The sequence below is a fragment of the Leucopleurus acutus genome (assembly GCF_964270905.1).
Source record: "Leucopleurus acutus genome assembly, chromosome: 13".
NCBI lineage: Eukaryota > Metazoa > Chordata > Mammalia > Artiodactyla > Delphinidae > Leucopleurus > Leucopleurus acutus.
Window position 1 is genome coordinate 65,685,677 of NC_139155.1, and position 20,337 is coordinate 65,706,013.

The 20,337-nt window shown below is 43.5% G+C and overlaps 1 protein-coding gene across 1 annotated transcript in view; it reads right to left on the bottom strand.

Moving 5' to 3' along the window:
* Window positions 1-20,337, bottom strand: part of LOC309970978 (sodium/glucose cotransporter 1-like) — a gene marked incomplete at both ends in the record, with an annotated part of 62,053 nt that overhangs the window by 13,558 nt on the left and 28,158 nt on the right. The window contains 5 exon segments of the mRNA XM_082853739.1: window positions 5,775-5,925; window positions 7,122-7,251; window positions 7,255-7,256; window positions 9,542-9,674; window positions 14,985-15,205. Coding sequence (XP_082709865.1) covers window positions 5,775-5,925; window positions 7,122-7,251; window positions 7,255-7,256; window positions 9,542-9,674; window positions 14,985-15,205 — 637 coding nt within the window.

A 20,337-nucleotide genomic window follows, 5' to 3' on the forward strand; every position in this document is an offset into this window, starting at 1 on the left:
TAGAGCCCAGAAATAAAGCCGTACAGATATGGTCAACTAATATTTGACAAGGGAGCCAAGAAAACTCAATGAAGAAAAGACAGTCTTTTCAATAAATAGTGCTGGGAAAATAGAACGTTCATATGCAAAAGGATGAAACCAGACCCCTATCTTAACGCCACTCAAAATGAATTAAAGATTTAAATATAAGACCTGAAACCATAAAACTCCTAGAATAAAATATAGGGGATAAGCTCCTTGACATTGGTCTTGGTAATGATTTATTTTTGGATATGACACCAAAATCCCAAGCAACAGAAGCAAAAATAAGCAAGTGAGGGTTTCCCTGGTGGCTCAGTGGTTAAGAATCCGCCTGCCAATGCAGGAGACGTGGGTTTGAGCCCTGGTCTGGGAAGATCCCACATGCTGTGGAGCAACTAAACCCGTGCACCACAACTACTGAGCCTGCGCTCTAGAGCCCATGAGCCCCAACTACTGAAGCCCGTGTGCCACAACTACTGAAGCCCGCACGCCTAGAGCCTGTGCTCTGCAACAAGAGAAGCCACCACAGCGAGAAGCCTGCACACCGCAACAAAGAGTAGCCCCCACTCTCAGCAACTAGAGAAAACCTGCATGCAAGTGAAGACAAAATGCAGCCAAAAAAAAAGTTAAATAAAATTAATAAATAAATAAATTTATAAAAAAATAAACAAGTGAGACTACATCAAACTGGAAAGCTTCTACACAAAGAAACAATCAACAAAATGAAAAGGCAACCTACAGAATGGGAGAAAATATTTGCAAACCACACATCTGATAAAGGGTTGATAGTTCCTTAGTTGTCTAAGGAACTCAGACAACTTTAATAACAACAACAACAACAACAACATAATAACAGAATTTTAAAAATGGACACAGGACCTGATAGACATTTTTCCAAAGAAGATATTCAAATGGCCAATAGGTACATGAAAAGGTGCTCAACATCACTGATCAGGGAAATGCAAATCAAAATCACAATGAGATACCATTTCATACCTGTTAGAATGGCTATTATCAAAAAGACAAAAGATAACAAGTGCTGGTGAGGATGTGGAGAAAAGGGAACCCTTGTGCACTGTTGGTGGGAGTGTAAACTGGTGTGGCCACTGTGGAAAACAGTATGAAGGTTCCTCAAGAAACTGAAAACAGAACTACCACATGATCCAGCAATTCCACTTCTGGGTACATATCCAGAGGAAACAAGGATCACTATCTTGAAGAGACCTCTACACCCTTTACACTATTTATAATAGCCAAGACATAGAAACAACCAAAGTGTTCATTAACAGATGAATGGATAAAGAAGATGTGGTACATATATACACAATGGAATATCATCTGGCCACAAAAAAGAAAGAAATCCTCCCTTTTGTGACAACGTTTAGGGCATTATACTAAGTGAAATAAGTCTGACAGAGAAAGACAAGTATTGTATGGTCTCACTTATACGTAGAATCTAAAAAAAACCCTGAATTCATAGAAACAGAGAGCAGACTGGGGATGGGTGTGGGGGGAATGGGTGAAGGTGGTCAAAAGGTACAAACTTCCAGTCATAAGATAAATAGGTTCTGGGGACATAAGGTACAGCATGGTGACTGTAGTTAACAACACAGGATTGTGTATTTGTATATTGTATATTTGAGAGTTGCTTAGAGAGTAAATCTTTTTTTTTTAAGAGAGTAAATCTTAAAAGTTCTTTTCACAAGAAAGTAAAGCTAATTATGTGAGGTGATAGATGTCAACTAAACTTGTGGTGATCATTTCACAATATATACATATATTGAACCATTATTGTACACCTGAAACTTATACAGTGTTATATGTCAATGTTATCCCAACAAAACTGGAAAAGAAAGAAGGTGCCTCTTCTACGTAGATTACAGTTGGTTAAAAAAAAAAGCTCTGATAATCTCCCCCTTTGAACTCAGCTGCTTAGTCCACCTGTCTCTGTTTCATGAAATTACTGATATATTTAGGAGCTGTCCTATTGTTTTCCAGTTAACCTACCTTTCACGTTCTTTTTATTCTTTTGACTTATTAGTTATCCCATATTTTACATTTATTAACTTGTTAAACGTTCTTGAACTGTTCTTATATTGTTTAGTCTAGAGACTACATGCATCCTTGACATATCACAGTCTGGTACAAGTTTTGACTTTTACCACATCCCGAATAGCCAGAGAACGTGAGAATACTTAAGCTCCATTTAGCCCCTTCTTTCTCTCTGGGATTTTACTGGCATGTTTTGCCTCCATATGTTGTTAATCTCATAGACATTTTTCCTTATTTATGTCAACACTCACTCACTTCTATTTCCCACATACTTACCCTTTCTGGTGCTCTTCATCCTTCTCTGAAGGTCAATTCTTCCATCTGGATAATTTTCCTGCAGCCTAAAGAACATGCTTTAGTATTTCTTATCGTGAAATTCTTTTGTAATAAATTCTCTCAACCTGCATTTATCTGAAAACCTGTTTGTTTCACCTTCACTCTGGAGGCTATTTCGATGGGTATTGAATTCCAGGTAGGCAGTTTTTCTAGCACTTGAAGATGTCACTCCACTGCCTCCTGGCTTTTACAGTTTCTGTTGAAACTTCTACTATCAGTCTCTCTGCTGCTCTTTTGAAGGTGATGTGATTTACTTTCTTCTGGCTGCTCTAAAGATCTTCTCTATCTCCAGTCTCCAGCAGTTTCACTATCATGTGGCCTGGGTATGGTCTCTTTTGTACTTATCCTGCCTGTGATTTGTGGAATTTCTTGAATCTCTGGATAGTTGTCCAGATATTTGGAACATTCCTGGCCATTATCTTCTCCAAATTGCTTCTACAGTTACATATATATATATATAATTTCCAATTACATATATATTATTCTTCTGTGTTCCACGTGTATCTTCCTTTTCTCCTGTGTGCTTTAGTTTGGATATTGTAGACTAATCCATTTCCAAGCCACTAACAGTGTCTTCTGCTACAGCCAATCAGCTGCTAACAAATCCATTGAGTTCTTAATTTCAGATATTTATTTTTCAATTCTAGACCTTCTTATTTTTATAAATTCTAATTCTCTGGAAAAATTCCCAATTCTTTTCATCTATTTTATAAACCTTTCCCTCTATTTTCTTGTACCTATTAATCAAGGTTATTTCAAAGTCCTTGTCTGCTAACTTCACCTGTGGGTCTACTTTTTTTTTTTTTTAACATCTTTATTGGAGTATAATTGCTTTGCAATGTTGTGTTAGTTTCTGCTGTATAACAAAGTGAATCAGCTATATGTATACATATGTCCCCATATCCCCTCCCTCTTGTAAGCACCTCCCTCCTACCCTCCCTATCCCACCCCTCTAGGTGGTCACAAAAAACCAGGCTGATCTCCCTGTGCTATGCGGCTGCTTCCCACTAGCTATCTATTTCACATTTGGTAGTGTATATATGTCAGTGCTACTCTCTCACTTTGTCCCAGCTCACCCTTCTCTCACCCCGTGTCCTCAAGTTCATTCTCTACGTCTGCGTCTTTATTCCTGTCCTGCCGCTAGGTTAATCAGAACCATATTTTTTTAAAGATTCCATATATATGTGTTAGCATATGGTATTTGTTTTTTTCTTTCTGTCTGACTTACTTCATTCACTCTGTATGACAGACTCTAGGTCCATCCACCTCACTACAAATAACTCAGTTTCGTTTCTTTTTATGGCTGAATAATATTCCATTGTATATATATGTGCCACATCTTCATCCATTCATCTGTTCATGGACACTTAGGTTGCTTCCATACCCTGGCTATTTAAATAGTGCTGCAATGAACATTGTGGTACACATCCCTTTTTGAATTATAGTTTTCTCAGGGTATATGCCCAGCAGTGGGATTGCTGGGTCATATGGTAGTTCTATTTTTAGTTTTTTAAGGAACCTCCATACTGTTCTCCATAGTGGCTGTATCAATTTACATTCCCACCAACAGTGCAAGAGGGTTCCCTTTTCTCCACACCCTCTCCATCATTTATTGTTTGTAGATTTTTTGATGATGGCCATTCTAACTGGTGTGAGGTAATACCTCATTGTAGTTTTGATTTGCATTTCTCTAATGATTAGTGATGTTGAGCATCCTTCCATGTGTTTGTTGGCAATCTGTATATCTTCTTTGGAGAAATATCTATTTAGGTCTACTTATATATACATTTTATTTTACACATATATTAGTATAAATATAGCGGTAAGGGGGGACATTCTTGCCTTGTTCCTTTCTAGTTCCATTAGGCATGACTTGGCTTTTAGGGTGATACAGATATGTTTTGTCATGTTGAAAGGTACCCATTTTACCAAATACCTTTTCATCGTCTGAATAGATATATATGATTTTTCTCTTTGATCTATTAATATCGTGAGTAATGTTACTACATTTCCTAATATTGAACCATCCTTGTATTTCTGGAAAACAATCACAGTTGGTAATGAGATGTCATTCTTTTAACATTTTTTTAGTATATTGTTGGATTTGTGTCTAATATTTTATTTACAAGTTTTGCATTGGTATTTAAAAGTGAGATGAGTCTTTAGTTTTAATTTTTTCCTGTGCTGTATTTGTTCAGTTTTGGCATCAATATCTTGAGCTTTATGAAATGAATTTAAGTCTTTCTCTTTTTCCCCTATGTTCTATAAAAATTTAAATAAAACAGGTACCTGTTTCTTAAAGTTTCTCAGAAAAGTGCTTTTTAAACAATGGAATGCTAATCAAAATGTAACAGCAAACTCAATTTGCAGGGGTTAGACAGATAAGACAGTGAGCAGTATGTACCTTGCTACGGGATGAAGGAGGCATCTGAGGCGTAACGTAGGCCAAGTTCAAAGTGTGTGGGCTGGAAGTGGTCCACAGACAGCCAGTGTGAAACCCTACAGAATGAGGATGAGGCCCACGTGTTTACACATTCATACCCCCTGCCTTATGCCTAGCTTGTGAGGCCTCCTGGTTAATGGCATGGCCCTGAGATGGATGAGATCCGCTTTCCATGTGACTCAGGTAGACCAACTACCTTCTCTGAGCCACTCCCCCCATTTGTACAGTGAGAATAAGAACTAAAACTTACCTTTAAAGGTTGTCATGAGGACTGAAAGAGAAAATGAGATAACGTAGATACACTTCCTCACAAGGACTAGTTTGGGGGGTACATTAATATGTACCCATTATCATTGTGATTATTACTTAATTTTTCCCAAATGGAAACAATTTTCTTTGTGATTATAAAAGCAATACAGGACTTCCCTGGTGGCGCAGTGGCTAAGAATCTGCCTGCCAGTGAAGGGGACATGGGTTCAAACCCTGGTCCAGGAAGATCCCACATGCCGTGGAGCAACTAAGCCCACGTGCCACAACTACTGAGCCTGTGCTCTAGAACCTGTGAGCCACAACTACTGAGCCCGCGTGACTAGAGTCTGTGCTCCACAACAAGAGAAGCCACCACAATGAGAAGCCTGCGCACCGCAATGAAGAGTAGCCCCTGCTCGCCACAACTAGAGAAAGCCCATGCGCAGCAACAAAGACCCAACGCAGCCAAAAATAAATAAATTTATAAAAAAAATAAATAAAATAAAAGCAATACATCTTCACTGCAAAACTGCAACAAACAAAACACCGCCATGCTGTATATAAACAAGATAACTCTATATGCAGCATTAGAGCCTACATTTTTCACATAATGACATTTGTGGGCATCGATTCATTGATGGCAGTAACTCATGTGATTAGAGGAATCCTTCACCTTCCTGTTAGCATGAGTTCATTTTCAGTGGTCATCAGCTGTATCTGGGTGTAGATGTCCATTGTGAACACGGCACTGGCACCGCTGAAAAGAGAAGTCAGGGAGGACATGAGAGAGGCCCAGAGTGCGGACACCATCAAGCCTCGAACACCTGGAAGAAAAGGAACACTTCCTGGGCCTCCAGCTCTCTGGCCGTGCCAGGAGACGCCTTAGGCCTCCTGAGGAACATTCCCACATAGTAAATTTTGTTCGGAGTGGGAGTCCATCTAAGATAGATCAAGTGCATTATAGCTGCCCTTGCTCTGTGACGAGCCTTGCTAGCTGGCCGCTGTGTCTTCATATAATATGCGAGTGCTTACTCTGGGCTGGAGCACCTCTTCAGGCATCAGCCTGATGATCTCCCTACAGCCCTGTGAGAAGGACACCAGTGCTGACCCCTTTTACAGATGATGTGGCTCCTTGTGCCTCAGTGTCCCCATCTGTAAGGTGGGTATTAAAGTACCTACTGCACAGACTGTTGTTAAGATTAAGATACAGTAAGAAGATGGGTTAACACAATGTCCAACACAGAGCAAGCTCTCAACAAGTGTTACCTATAAACTAACAGTCTAGGCTTCTGACCTGCAAGGCCACTGGACGGCAGCGGCTTTGCTGAGAGATTCCCATGCATAGTTGGGAGAGCCCGAGGGTAACAGGGCTTGCACAGGAGGCCCCTCTGTATTCAGCAGGTACTCAGGCCAGGCCAAGACTAGAGTTCTTGGATTGGCCTGGCTTCAAGTGCCCATGGCCCTGGGCTGCAGCCCCAGGTGCTGGGCGACCCCCTTCCTGAACTGTGGGATGGTTGGTGCTTCCCTCAGCTGGGGTCTATCTACATTGTATTTTATGGGAATGTCTCAACATTGCTAGCCTATTTATCCTCAGAGCTAATACGGAATTTAAAAAGACTGTACTGTTTGTTTGCCCGTTTCCCTGGGATGTGGCGAAGTGGGTGAGACGAAAGCCATGCCCCTGCCTGTCCCACTGGACTGAACTCCTTGAGAGCAGGATGCGGTCTTGCTCCCCTCTTTGTCCCCACAGACTAGAACAACGCCGAGCGCCCATCTGCGGCAGTGAGGAGCAGAGGCGTGGGTTCTGCAGGGAGGGGACCATGCAAAAGGCGAGCAGAGGCTGGGCCTGAGCGCGTGCCCGAGAGAGAAAGAGAAAGAAAGAGACAGAGAGAGAAAAAGAGAGAGAGAGAGAGAGAGAGAGAGAGAAAGGAAGAGGAGGCCACAAGGCTCCCGGGATGCCAAGGGCCCCTCCCACAGCCTACGCTTCCACCGGGGCCCTCACTCCTGACCGTCCACTCACAGCCCTGGAGGCGGCTCCACTTCTTACCACTGGGCAGCAGCTCCACCACCAGCACGGGGTAGGCGAGAGGGCTGCAGCCAGTTCTGGCGCCACAGTACTTTTCACACTCTGAAGGCACAACACACGCCACTTAATCTGCAAAGAGAGACAAGGGTCACACCAGCATGTGGCCCCTGAGCACTAAAATCTGAGCTCAGGGAACGGGAAGCAAATTAGGAACGGTGTGTGGATGGCAGATTCTTCGTCTCCAATTCGTGACCCCACACGTGCGTCAGGAGCTGGGGGTCAGGCCCCAGGAGTCAGCGGGTCGGTGCTTCTGCCAGTTCACTGCTTGGCCCACAGCAAGCCCTGTGACCTCGACAAGCCTTTCAATGATCCCAGCCAGGTGTCAGGAAAGCAAACGATGATTCATCCATACACTGATGGGTGGGCCACTCATGACCTTACTCCCTTAGCCCCGTAGGGATGTTATTTCAGAGTACTTGGGGAGAAATTTGGAGAAAGGGAAGTAAAGGAGGGAATGTGATAGGCCTTCAAGAGCTTAAATAACAGATTAAAATTTACCATCTGAGAAAAAAACCAAAACAACGAATCAACGTAGACTAGGAAGAGGCAGGAAGGGCCTGGGTTTACATGGAGAGCAAGGGGTTTCACTGGGGCGTCAGGAAAACTAAGGGGGTCAGCTTTTCCTCTGCCTGCTCTCCCTCCCCCTGCCCTGCGAGCAGGCCCTCAGTCTCCTTCGGCATGATTTGGGAGGAGCCCAGGGGCCACCTGGCCATTCTGGAAACACCTTCCCCTTGGCCACAATGACTGGTCCCTGTCACCCAAGTGAGCTCACGGGACTCCCCTGGGATTTCTGCTGGGAGGGCGAAAAGGAAACACTCTTTCTGGGGGTCGTTGGGCTGGAGGGTGGAAGGCTGGTGCTGCTGGTGGTCATCTGCCATCAGACAGACTGAGAGGACACCAGCTCGGAGGAAAGAGGAGCTAAAAGTGCACGTCATTTTCACTCAAGAGCCTCAACTAATACAGTGGCCCCCAAGGAAAACCTGACTGGCAGAATCACACCGTGTGGGTGTCTGGCCCCCGGTTCTGGCCATGGGAGAGACCCAGAATCTAGGACCAGGAACGTTTGGGTTACTGGAAAAGTATGTTCTCCCAGGAATGTGGGCAGGTGCGGAGCTTTTGTGCCAAACCGCTCTCTATGAGTGTGTGTAAACAGTCTGTGAGTCTGGCCATTTCTGAGGATGGGGGACAAGTGGTCCTGGGCCCCTCCCCACCCTGACGGCTCTCCCAAGGGCAGCCCACCAACTCTATTCACCTGGTGGTCAGAAGCTGGGGGCGTGTGGCTTCCTGAGGCCCGCTCTTCTCGCTCCTCCCTCAGCCACTTCTAGAGGCCAAGAGACATGTGGTTTCGCCCAGTGGGTGGGGTGGGCTGTGAGGTGAAGTGGGGCTGGGGAGGCAGAACCGCCAAGCACAGGCGACTCTGGGGTCCTAGCAAGCACAGAGGCCTATTTCTAACCTACGAGGAGGCACCACCTAAGAGACCCCAGAAAGGGCTGCCTGACAGCCAAAGACCAAACCTGGGATGTTGGAACGGAGCGCTCCTCTCTGTTGAAACTGGAAAGGGATCAGGATTAAAAAAGAGGCAGACTGAGGATGGATTAGGGTTAGAGACGTCTACTGCACATGTGGCTTCACAATAAAAAGTGCTTCACTCTCTGCTTGGCCTTGTCAAGCACTGAGGCAGAAGACTGTGGAAGCCGCCTGCTTTGTCCATGTGGCTGCACCATCTGAGTATGTGCTCCATAAAGGTTTAATGAATAAACAAATCTGGTACCGAGAGGCAGTACACCTAAAGGCAGTAAAACGAGGCTGCAACGGGGATGAGGGACATCCACGAAATTATGACAGCTCAATTAAGTGCAGCAGGGACGTTCTCATAGCACTTAACAGAAAGAACGTGGACGTCAGGGCTAGACCCACTTTGGGGGTTCCATCGACGTGCCACACCTGGGGCTGTGAGAGCAGTGACGGCATTGGTCACATCCGAGCACAATGCCTGGCACCCAGGAGTGCCTGCAGTACGGTGTCTGCAGTGCAGGGGGAACAGCTGACCTCCCCATGGACCACGCCTCAACGCCACGCAGAGACCGGCCACTGCAGGGAGCATCGGCTGGCTCATCTCCGCCTGAACTCGTCTCTCTGCAATTCCTCTCTTGCCACCTACATCCACGGTCCCTGCCAGACTTCTGCTCAGCCACATCCCTAATCTAAATCCATGAGCTCCCAAGAAAGCAATCTGGGGCACCTCAACCCCAGCAGTCTCCCCAGCAGGAGACCTGATAACCCCATGCTCCCTAGATGTAGATGCCTGAGAGAGGAGAAGAAGATCAGTGTGAACACAGCAGAGCAAGAATTACCTGTGTACAGGACGCGGCTGATCATCCCTGGCATCCCTATGCTGATGGGCAGCAGCTTCAGGTACCCACACAAGACACAGCCGCCTTTCACATGAGACACGTTCTTCCCTGCCCGGCAGCCCTGGACAAAAATCTGTCGAGGAAACACAGGTTGGGGGGGGCGGGGGGGGGCTTTCTCAGAGGGTATCAAGCCCGGGCTGCCTCGGCACAGATAGGACAACTGTGACCTGCAGTAGCAGTAGGGTGTGCCCTCGGAGGGGGTGCCCACTGCTCACCCCAATCACCCAGGTGTCTCCGGGCATGCAGGGCCAGAGGAGGCACGTGTGACCGATGCACACGTTTTGCTCAGTGCACAGCTACCAGAGGGGAGGAGGGTGGCCTGACCTTGGCCTCATTGCTAGCAGTGCACACCAATCAGCAGCACAGTGCTTACAAGCTGTCCCCTGGCAAGGATGAGACTCCCTTCTAGAGGCCACAGACCGTCTCTGCCCTTGTGACAACAATCCAAGCACAGGTTGGTCCCCGGTAACAAATGAGTGTTTAGAACTGGGACCAGCTTCACTTGCCCAAGTGGAAATGAACCAGTGTAGACCTTAACATGCAAAGTCTCCTGGGAGGTGCTTCACGCCCCCTTTCACGGTGTTCCTGCTGTAAGAGGCGGTGTGCACTCAGCCCGAGCAGAATGGTGTAGCGGGCAGATGGAGAAGCACTTAAGAAAGAACATAAAGACATGGTCCAGTGCATCAAGACAATGCAGTACTCTGTATGCATTAAAATTACATTCTCAAAGAATATTTAAATAATGTGAAAAATGCTCATAGCGTGACAGTAACAAAAAGGCACGGGATACAATAGCACACACACCTTGACTCTATACCTAGAAAAAGTCCACAGGAATAAACCAACATGACAATAGAGGTTAATCCTGGGATGGTAGGATTGACAGGTAGGATTTTCATGTTCTTCTTTAATGCTTTCTTTCTTTCCCACATGCATTATTTATTAATAGGAGGAAGAACCCCAAGGTGGTCCTGCCTCATGTAAGCAGGCACTGCTTCTCAGTGGGCCTGTGGGCATCCTGCTGACAGCCTCTAGGTGCCTGGGGGTCTCTGCTGAGCAGGTGGGCAGCCAGGCTGCACTTCCTGGTCTTTGCTTAGCTCTGCACACAGAAGAGATGGTCTCTAAGGGAGGGGATGAAGGAACAGGGCCAGAGCAGAAGCCAACTCTTTTTTTTTTTTTTTTTTTTTTGCGGTACGCGGGCCTCTCACTGTTATGGACTCTCCCGTTGTGGAGCACAGGCTCCGGACGCGCAGGCTCAGCGGCCATGGCTCACGGGCCCAGCCGCTCCGCGGCATGTGGGATCTTCCCGGACCGGGGCACAAACCCGTGTCCCCTGCATCGGCAGGCGGACTCTCAACCACTGTGCCACCAGGGAAGCCCCAGAAGCCAACTCTTATTCTGAGGACAGGATAGTCGTAGGGGCATGAAATCATTCCACGCAGAAAGCCCTAAGCACTTTCATAGGTTGTCATATATTACAAAGCGGGGCAAGGGACGAATTCTTGTTTAAAGATGGTAGTGGGCCAAAGGAAAACAATTTTCCTTTGGTCAGTTTGTCTCTTTTTCAATTAAAATTCTTTCTTAAATCATTTTCTTTACTAGTTAGGAAGCTAGAGATTCTACTTCTATGCTTTTAATAATTACCCTTAAAATTTTAACATGGATACAACTTCAGGTCTAAAGTAAATCAGTATCTGTGCCCTTCTGAACAATTTAAGGTCCACAAACAGATTTAACTCTAACTATGGTCCGATATTTTAGCTCTGTCCTGTGTTACTTCCTGTGTGCAGAATTATGGTGATTTTCAGCCAATGCTTCAGATCTGCGCACGTCCCGGCCGGCTTCTCTAACTGTCCCTCCTGCTCACCAGGACCTCCTTTTTCTTTATGCACGTCATTCAGTCTCTAGGGAAGGTTATGCCTTTATTTTGCCCTTGCTACCGAGTAATACTTAGCTGGGCACGTAATTGAAAGTGGACATTTTCCTCAGTACCTTGAAAAGTTTACTCCTCTCCCTTGGGTTCCACTGCTGCTGCTGAGCAGACTGTTGGGGGTGTACCTGTCTTCTTCTACAAGGGATCTTTTCTCTCAGGTGGCTTTCAGTCTCCTCTTCGTCTTTCATGTTCTGAAACTTCATCAGGAGGTGACTTTGTGTAGATTTGCTTGGGATTCACTGTGATTCCTGAATCTGATGAGTCCTGTTCTTTCAACAGCTGTAAAAATTCTCAGCCACTTTCTCTTCAAATATTGCTTCTCCCCTTTTCTCCTGGAACTCCAATAGGATGTATTTTAATCCTGTCTTCCATGTCACTTTGTCTCTCTTTCACACTTTCCATTTTTCTGCTTTCTGGGCAAGTTCTTCAGTTCTCTCTTCTAGGTTACCACTTTTTTCCTTCAGCTATGTTTAATCTGTTATTCTAACAGTTACTCAGTTTTACATTTCAGTAAGAATATTTTTCATTTCCAGAAGTTTGAGTTTGAAATCTAACTGATCATTTCTGATGGAAGGGTTTCTTGGTTGTGGTGGTTTGATTCCACCCTGTTTTCTAATTTTTACAGAAAGACTTTTCTTGTCATTGACATAAAGCAGTATAATTAGACACATAATAAGCAGAGGGGAAGAATACAAATAACAACACTGTGGCTGCATTACAGATCACGCCCGTGTGCTGGGCTCTGGGCCTCATCTTGTTTCCTGGTCCTCCGCTCAGCACATGGTAAAGCTCCATCAGTGCCACTCCTTGTATGGTGGCTCCACGGCTTCTCACGGAGGCACAGCAGCCCTCAGTGGTATCCCCCACTCCCACCCCACCCCCATCTCATCCACCCACTTCAGTACCTAGCACAATCAACACTGTGATCAAGGCCTCACATATGGTCCCTTATGAACTTGGATGAGGAGTTTTGGGTAGTTTCTGAGGAACATCACCAATTGGTCACAGAGTACAACATATTTGACTTTATTCAGCATTGCCAGATCACCCTCCAGAAAACATGCCCCGTTTGCACTCTCACCAGAAATGCAAGAGGATTCCTGAACGTCCGTGTCCTCCTCAACAGTTGACATCATCAAGCTTTCTAATTTTTGCCAGTCTCATTGTGGTTTTAAATTGCACTTCCCTGATAATGCTGGGTTATATGCTTGTTAGCATTTACGTTTGTTTGCATTTCCTTTTCTACAAATTGTCTCTCATTATCTTTTGCCTGCATGGCTATTGGAGCTCCTTTTTCTTGTGGATTTGCTATTAGTCTCCTGTTCATTATAAACATTCTGATATTCTTCTCTAGCCCGTCATCCATCAACTTTGTCTAGAGCATCTTTGTTAAAAAGGCCTATGTGTAATGTGATCAAACCGATATGATTTACACTCCCCCCAACTCAAAAGTATTCACTAGCATTACCTCGCCTTATTGTAGTACAGGTTTACTTTCCACGTTTAAGTCTTTAATTCATCTGAAGTCCACTTCTGTGTAAGTGTCAGGTGGGGATGAAGCTTTGTTATTCCAAATAGTAAGCTGGGTTTTTTTTTTTTTTTTTTTTTTTAACAACATGGAAGAGTATGTATCTCTGCTGTTGCTTTGTGGAGCCTCCTTGAACACATTAAATTCCTATAAGTACATGAGTCTGTCTCTGAGCTCTTTATTCTGTTCTGTTAGTCTATATGTCTATTCCTGGGAATTTCAAACTGCTTGTATTACTGCGACTTTGTCAAAGTTTAAATATCTGGTCGGGCAAGTTCTCCCCCTTTGTTCTTCATTTTCAAACTTGGGTTAGCTATTTGTGGCATCTTCTCCTTCCACAAAAGGTTTAAAACCTTTTTATTGTGCTATAACACACGAACATGGTGTAGCACATTACAGAGCGCACCATGGAAACACCAAGTCAAGAGGTGCAACACTCAAAGGCTGGCATACAGAATGCAACAAAGAATCTAATTGATTTAGAAATGTATGAAAAAACTCACTGATGGTGGTGGAACAAAATAAAAAAAAAAAAGAAAAGAGGAGCAACATTGAGGTACCCCAGAAGCCTCTCTCTATGGCTCTTTTAAACAATTGAGGTGAAATTCACATAACATGTAATTAACCATTTTAAAGTGAACAATTCTGTAGCATTTAGTACATCCCCAGTGTTGCATCACAGCCACCTCTCTCCAGCATCACAGCTTCTTCATCACCCAGAAGAACACCCAGGCCCATGAAGCAGCCACTCTCCATCCCTCCTCCCCTGGGGAAGCACTAATCGGATTTCTGTCTCCATGGATTTGCCTGTTCTGGATATTTCATATAAAAGGAATCATACAATAGGTGACCTTGTGTGTCTGGCTTCTTTCACTTAGCATGATGTTTTCGAGGTTAATCCAAGGTGTAGCATGTATCTGTACTCATTCCTTTCTATGGCTGAATAATATTCCAACACATGGATACACATTTTGTTTATTCATTCATTCGTTGGTGGATATTTGGGTTGTTTCCACTTTTTAACGATTGTGAACAACACCGTTATATGTGCCTCTTTTTAACCTCAACCCTCTCCCTTGCTTCAGAAATGATCGCTTTAATGACTATTTTATTTCCTCCTTGCTTTTTCTTTACAATTTTTTGCTACGTAATTGTGTATACCTAAACAACATAACTTAGCATTGCCTGTGTTACGCTTTATATAAATGTAATCACACAGCACCTAGTCTTCTGTGTTTAGATTCTTTTATTTGGTATAATGCTTTAAAGATTCATCCATGCTATGGTGTGTAGCTGTACTTCCTTTTTATTTCTATATTGGCCTTCCACTGTATGAATATTTCACAGTTTATTTCATTAACAACCATTGATAGAGAGCCATATAACTTTTAGAATAAGCTTGAGTCCTTAAAAAATCCAACTGAAATACTGATTAGTGGTATTTAATTTCTAGACTCAATTTGGGAGAACTGACATATTTTTCATGTGCAAACATTGTGCTTTGTAGATAATGAGAGGGAGGAAAAAATGAAAACAAGTGCTCTGTTATAGACAGGACTGGAGGGGGAACCTCTTTTATTTTTTTAAAGATTTTTTTGATGTGCACCATTTTTAAAGTCTTTATTGAACTTGTTACAATATTGCTTCTGTTCTGTATTTTGGTTTTTTGGTCGTGAGGCATGTGGGATCTTAGCACCCTGACCAGGGATCGAACCCGCACCCACTGCATTGGAAGGTGAAGTCTTAATCACTGGACCACCAGGGAAGTCCCGAGAGACCCCTTTCAGACAGAACGTGGTCCTGCACTACATTTGGGTATTACACAAGGCTGGGAGGGAAGCCTGCCTGTGGCTGCAGAGACTGCAGAGACCCCCAACCCCCAGGCCCCAGTGCAGGCCCGTCAGCGCAGCGCATTTGATTACCTGGTCAGTGCACCAGTAGTACAAGGAGAGGGTGGAGATGCCAAAGATGACTCCAGGCCAGGGGATGTCTCCAGTGGTGGGATCTCGGAAGATATGGAAAGAATCCAGACGAGGAATGAAGCATTCTGGCTGGGCGGTCCAGTTTCCTTCACAGATGAGGGTGGGCTTAGCATCCATGTACTTATGCTGCAGTTCCTGGTATCCTCCCACCTCCTTAAAGGCTTGAAAACACCATACAGTTGGTCAGTACCTTAAACTGCACAATAACACACGTCTGAAGAGCCAAGATTGCAAAGTGAGACACAATGGACTGGCAAATAGCCAAGACTGTATGTACCTAAGAAAAGACACCATCTCCTCCAAAGAAAAAGAAGAGTGCAGTGGACACTGGTGGTCGTATGCCTGGCACCCCATCCTCCTGCTTCTGGGGACAGAACCCCTCTTCCAGCTGCATCCCGCCCTATATGAGTTACGTGGGCCTCGTCAAACTACCTACCACTCATTCCGATCTGGCACGTGACCCAGGCCTGGCCAATATTCCCCATCACCTGGGCAGCTGATGTAACAGGAATGGACTTGGGACCCAAGCCCGGCTAATCAGAGCTTGTCCCAGGAGTCTTCTGCTTAAGGCACCAAAAAAGCCTGCTTCTTTGCTTTGGGGTTCTAAGCTAGGATGGCAGTTTAAAGCTCTTTTGTCTACCTGGCTCATGCAGAAGGCTGGATCGAGCCATGCTCAAAAGTAAGACGGCCCTGGAATTTTCACTTAGGTGAGCCAAGGAAGTACTTATTTGCTTATACTAGTTTGGAACTAAAGTTCTATTTCAAGTTATTTGAAGAATCTCGACTAAATCAAAAATTAATATTCATTTTCCTGCAATTCCAGCAGAACATTTATGAAACTTCATATCTGGAATTCTCTTCAGAGCCTATAGCATTTCTCCCTCAATATCCTAAGTGGTGTAAAATCTCAACATTAAAGAAAATTTTATTTATTTTTGGCTGAGTTGGGTCTTTGGTGCTGCACGCGGGCTTCTCATTGCGGTGGCTTCTCTTATTGCAGAGCACGGGCTCTAGGTGCGCGGGCTTCAGTAGTTGTGGCTCACGGGCTCTAGAGAGCAGGCTAAGTAGTTCTGGTGCATGTGCTTAGCTGCTCCGCGGCATGTGGGATCTTCCCAGCCCAGGGCTCGAACCCATGTCCCCTGCATTGGCAGGCGGATTCTTAACCACTGCGCCACCAGGGAAGCCCGAGAAATATTTTTAAAAGGCACTAAAACACATAATTCCACCTACTTAACTAAAAATCTTTTATTTGGGCATATTAAACCATGTTCCTTTGATATAGACTTGATTTTTGAAATGGGTTCAGAATCATATGGAGTCAAGACTAGTCAATGAAAATATACCAAATGACTATGAAATGAATAAGACACCTCATGGCACTTCTAAAAACGAATTCCATGTGGATTTTAAAAAGGTGAACTACAAAGCCACAAAGTTATTAGAAGAAAACAGGAGAGTATCTTTATGAACTTGGGTTAGGGAGTAGTACATTCTTCAACAAGACACAAAGGAAAAGGAAGGCTGACAAATTTGACTTCAAAATTTTAAATTTATATGACTGAAATCAAGTTAAAAATTTGTTAGAATAAAAGAAGAGATTTGCATCACGTATGAAGGACTCACACATCAATAGCCAAGGGAAACTATTGGAAAGAAATGTGGTAGAGAATATGAACATGTAATCCACAAAGGAGGAAATACAAATGTCCACTAAGTATATGAAAAGATGCTCAACCTCACCAGTGTCTGGAAACTTCTAATTAAAACAAAAATGAGATACTTGTTTTTCCCGTTTCACCTACTGGGCATATTTTTTTAAAGTCTTAAAACATCAAGTGTTGGGCTTCCCTGGTGGCGCAGTGGTTAAGAATCCGCCTGCCAATGCAGGGGAGACGGGTTCAAGCCCTGGTCTGGGAAGATCCCACATGCCACGGAGCAACTAAGCCCGTGAGCCACAACTACTGAGCCTGTTCTCTAGAGCCTGCGAGTCACAACTACTGAGCCCATGTGCCATAACTACTGAAACCTGCACACCTAGAGCCTGTGCTCTGCAACAAGAGAAGCCACTGCAATGAGAAGCCCACGTGCCACAATGAAGAGTAGCCCCCGCTCACTGCCAACTAGAGAGAAAGCCCGTACACAGCAACGAAGACCCAATGCAGCCAAAAATAAATAAATAAAACTTTTTTAAAAATTAAAAAAAACCACAAAAACATCAAGTGTTGGCTGGGAGGTTAAGAAACACATATTCTCATACATTTCTGAGAATATAAGTTAAAATTGCCACTTTGGAGAGGAAATTGAGGTATCTCTTGACAAATCCAGGAATGCAAGGTTAACACTCAAAACCAAGTCAATGTAATTAACTGTGTTAAAAGAAAAAGGAGAAAAATAATATAATCACCTCAGTAATGTGGAAAAACATTTGATACAATTCAAAACCTGCTCATGATAAACAATCTTAGTAAACTAGGAATAGAAGGGAACTTTGTTAGTATGACAAAAAATATCTACAAAAAATTGACAGCAAACATTTTATTTAATGGTGAAATATTCAAAGCTTTCCCTCTAAATTGGGAATGAGACAAGGAGGACTTCTTGTCTTCAATACTGTACTAAAGGTCCTGGCCAGTGTAATAAGGCAAGAAAAAGAAACGAAAGTATAAAGTTTGGAAAAGGAAACAAAAAGACAACTTCTTGACCTGGGTTCACTTTGTGATACTTCATCTAGCTATCCACTTTGATTTGTGCACTTTTCAATAAAAAGTTTATTAAAAATACAAAAGCAGAAAAGATGCAGTAGATCTCTATTTGCTGATATAGAAATTTGCCTAAGATACAGTTTCAGTGGTGGAAAAACAGGCTTTAAAATGTTCTGATTCTATTAAGATATATATCTCACAGAGAAAAAAAAATATTTGTACAGGCATATCTCATTTTATTGTGTTTTGCTTTACTGCACTTTGCAGATACCATGTGGTTTTTTTGGTTGTTTTTTTTTTTTACAAATTGAAGGTCTGTGGCAACCCTGAAACAATCAAGTCTATAAGTGCCATTTTTCCAACAGCATTATTTTAAAATTAAGGTATGTGCCTTGTTTTTAGACATAATGCTATTGTACACTTAACAGACTACGGTATAGTGTAAACATAAGTTTATATGCACTGGGAAACCAAAAAATTCATGTGACTTGCTTTATTGTGGTATTTGCTTCATTGCTGTAGTCTGGAACCAAACCCACAATATCTCCAAGGTTTGCTTGTACATATGAAGACTGTCTCTGGAAGGATGTACACAAAATTTATGATACTGGTTGGCTCTGGGGAGTCAAATTATGAAACTGAGGGTGGTAAATATTTCACTGTGTACCCTTTTGTTTTGTTTACCTTACCTAAAATTTACCTAAAAATTAGAAATAAAAAAATAAAATTGTATGTGCACAGGTTCCCACGGTGACTTGTTTGAAGGCAACATTCACTTGGATGTGCAAGTTCTTGTATATTTTTAAAGGAAAACAACGCCTCTCCCAAATAGTTTACTTATCAAAAGAACTAGCATGAATACTCTGGTAAAAAGAAAATCCCATTAAATTTCTCAGAAAATGTCTTAGTCTGTTCGGGCTGCTATAACAAAATACCATATAGTGAATGGCTTACTTCCCACAGTTCTGGAGGCTGGGAAGTCCAAGATCAAGGTGCTGGCTGACAGGGTGTTGGCCATCTTCTCACTGTGTCCTCATGTGGCAGAAGGGTCAAGGGAGCTCTCTGGGGTCTCTTTTATAAGGGCACTAATGCCATTCGTGAAGGTTCTTCCCTCATGACCTAACCGCCTCCCAAAGGCCCCAACTCCCAATACCATCATATTGGAGGTTAGGATTTCAACTTATGAATTTTGGGGGGATACAAATATTCAGTCTATAACAGTAAATGATATATAATTATTTAGAGATATAATTGCTAAAATTAAATGGAATATTCCACCTGCCCCTAAAGTTTAATTGGATATCATTCTCAAGTATTGGGATGGTCTTGGCAAGTTTTAATGAAGTTGATATTTACCATTAACATTAAGCAAACACAATGGCTTAGACAGTTTTATAGTTTATAGTTGTGTCACTCAAATCAGTGATTGTTTCCCAGCTCATTACAAAATTCCTTGGAGCATGCCTGACACGTATTTTGTGTCCCAGCAACACAGCATTGAGTATACTTCATGGAGCACTAATGCTTACTGAATGGTAAGACTGAGGTTTGTGATTCTGTGTGAGTCTATCTGTTCTCCTTCCATGAGGCTCAACAACATGCTCTATGGAACCATAACCCTTCAACTGAACTAGCATATCATTTCAATAATTTTTCCATACCTGAGCCAAGAGCTTTTCCTTCTAGGTTTCTGCAAGACCAATCTCTGACTCATGGAACAGTGGGTACCGCCAACCTCACTAAGGCTACTCCTAGCTAGTGGGAGGAAACCTCCACTTGAAGGTGAGTGTAATTGTCACTACAGGTACAGTAATATGCTATTCAAATATCGGGGGCTTCGGTGTTAGAGGGACCCAGCTCTGAGCTCTACTCTTGGTGTGTTTCATGAACAAGTTACTTAACTGAGTAACTCAGCTTCCTCATCAGTAAAATGAGGATAATAAAAGTAGTTATGCCTCATGATGACTGTGATCATTTAATGAGGCAATACAGATAAATGCCTGCATGGTACCTGATTCTCAATTTATATCAGCTATTATTTTCATTCGTCTTACTCACTAAGCACCTACCATGTGCATCAGACTCATTGTGTGAAGGATACAATGGCTCTGGTTCTTAAGAAGGTTTGGACCTGGGGGGTATGACTTATTTATGTGACACAATGAACAATCAAGGTATGTACCATCAAAAAAAAAAAGTCACGTTGTGTGGTAGTGATACAAGTCCAGAGAACAAAGACGTAGAGGTAGAACAATCATGGAATCACACACTCAGGGGTGGATCTTCTGTTGACCCTGAGAGATGGATTTAACTGAGTGGACAAAAGGGAGAGGGGCTTCTGACTGGAGAGGAAGAACATGGACAGAGGCACAGAGTGGGGATGAGTGCGGTGGGCCACTCTTGACTGCTGTTCAAAGTGCTTGAGTTTGTCATCACCCCTCCTACTCCTCAACTCCTCCTTCTCCTGACGCGGGCATGACCTTAGACAACGCTCGTGGGTTCTGAGGGCCTCGGTCTCATCTGTGAGAGGAAGGTGCTGAAATGGCCCCAGACAGCTGTCAGATTCAAAGAGTCCACCCACAGTGCCCACT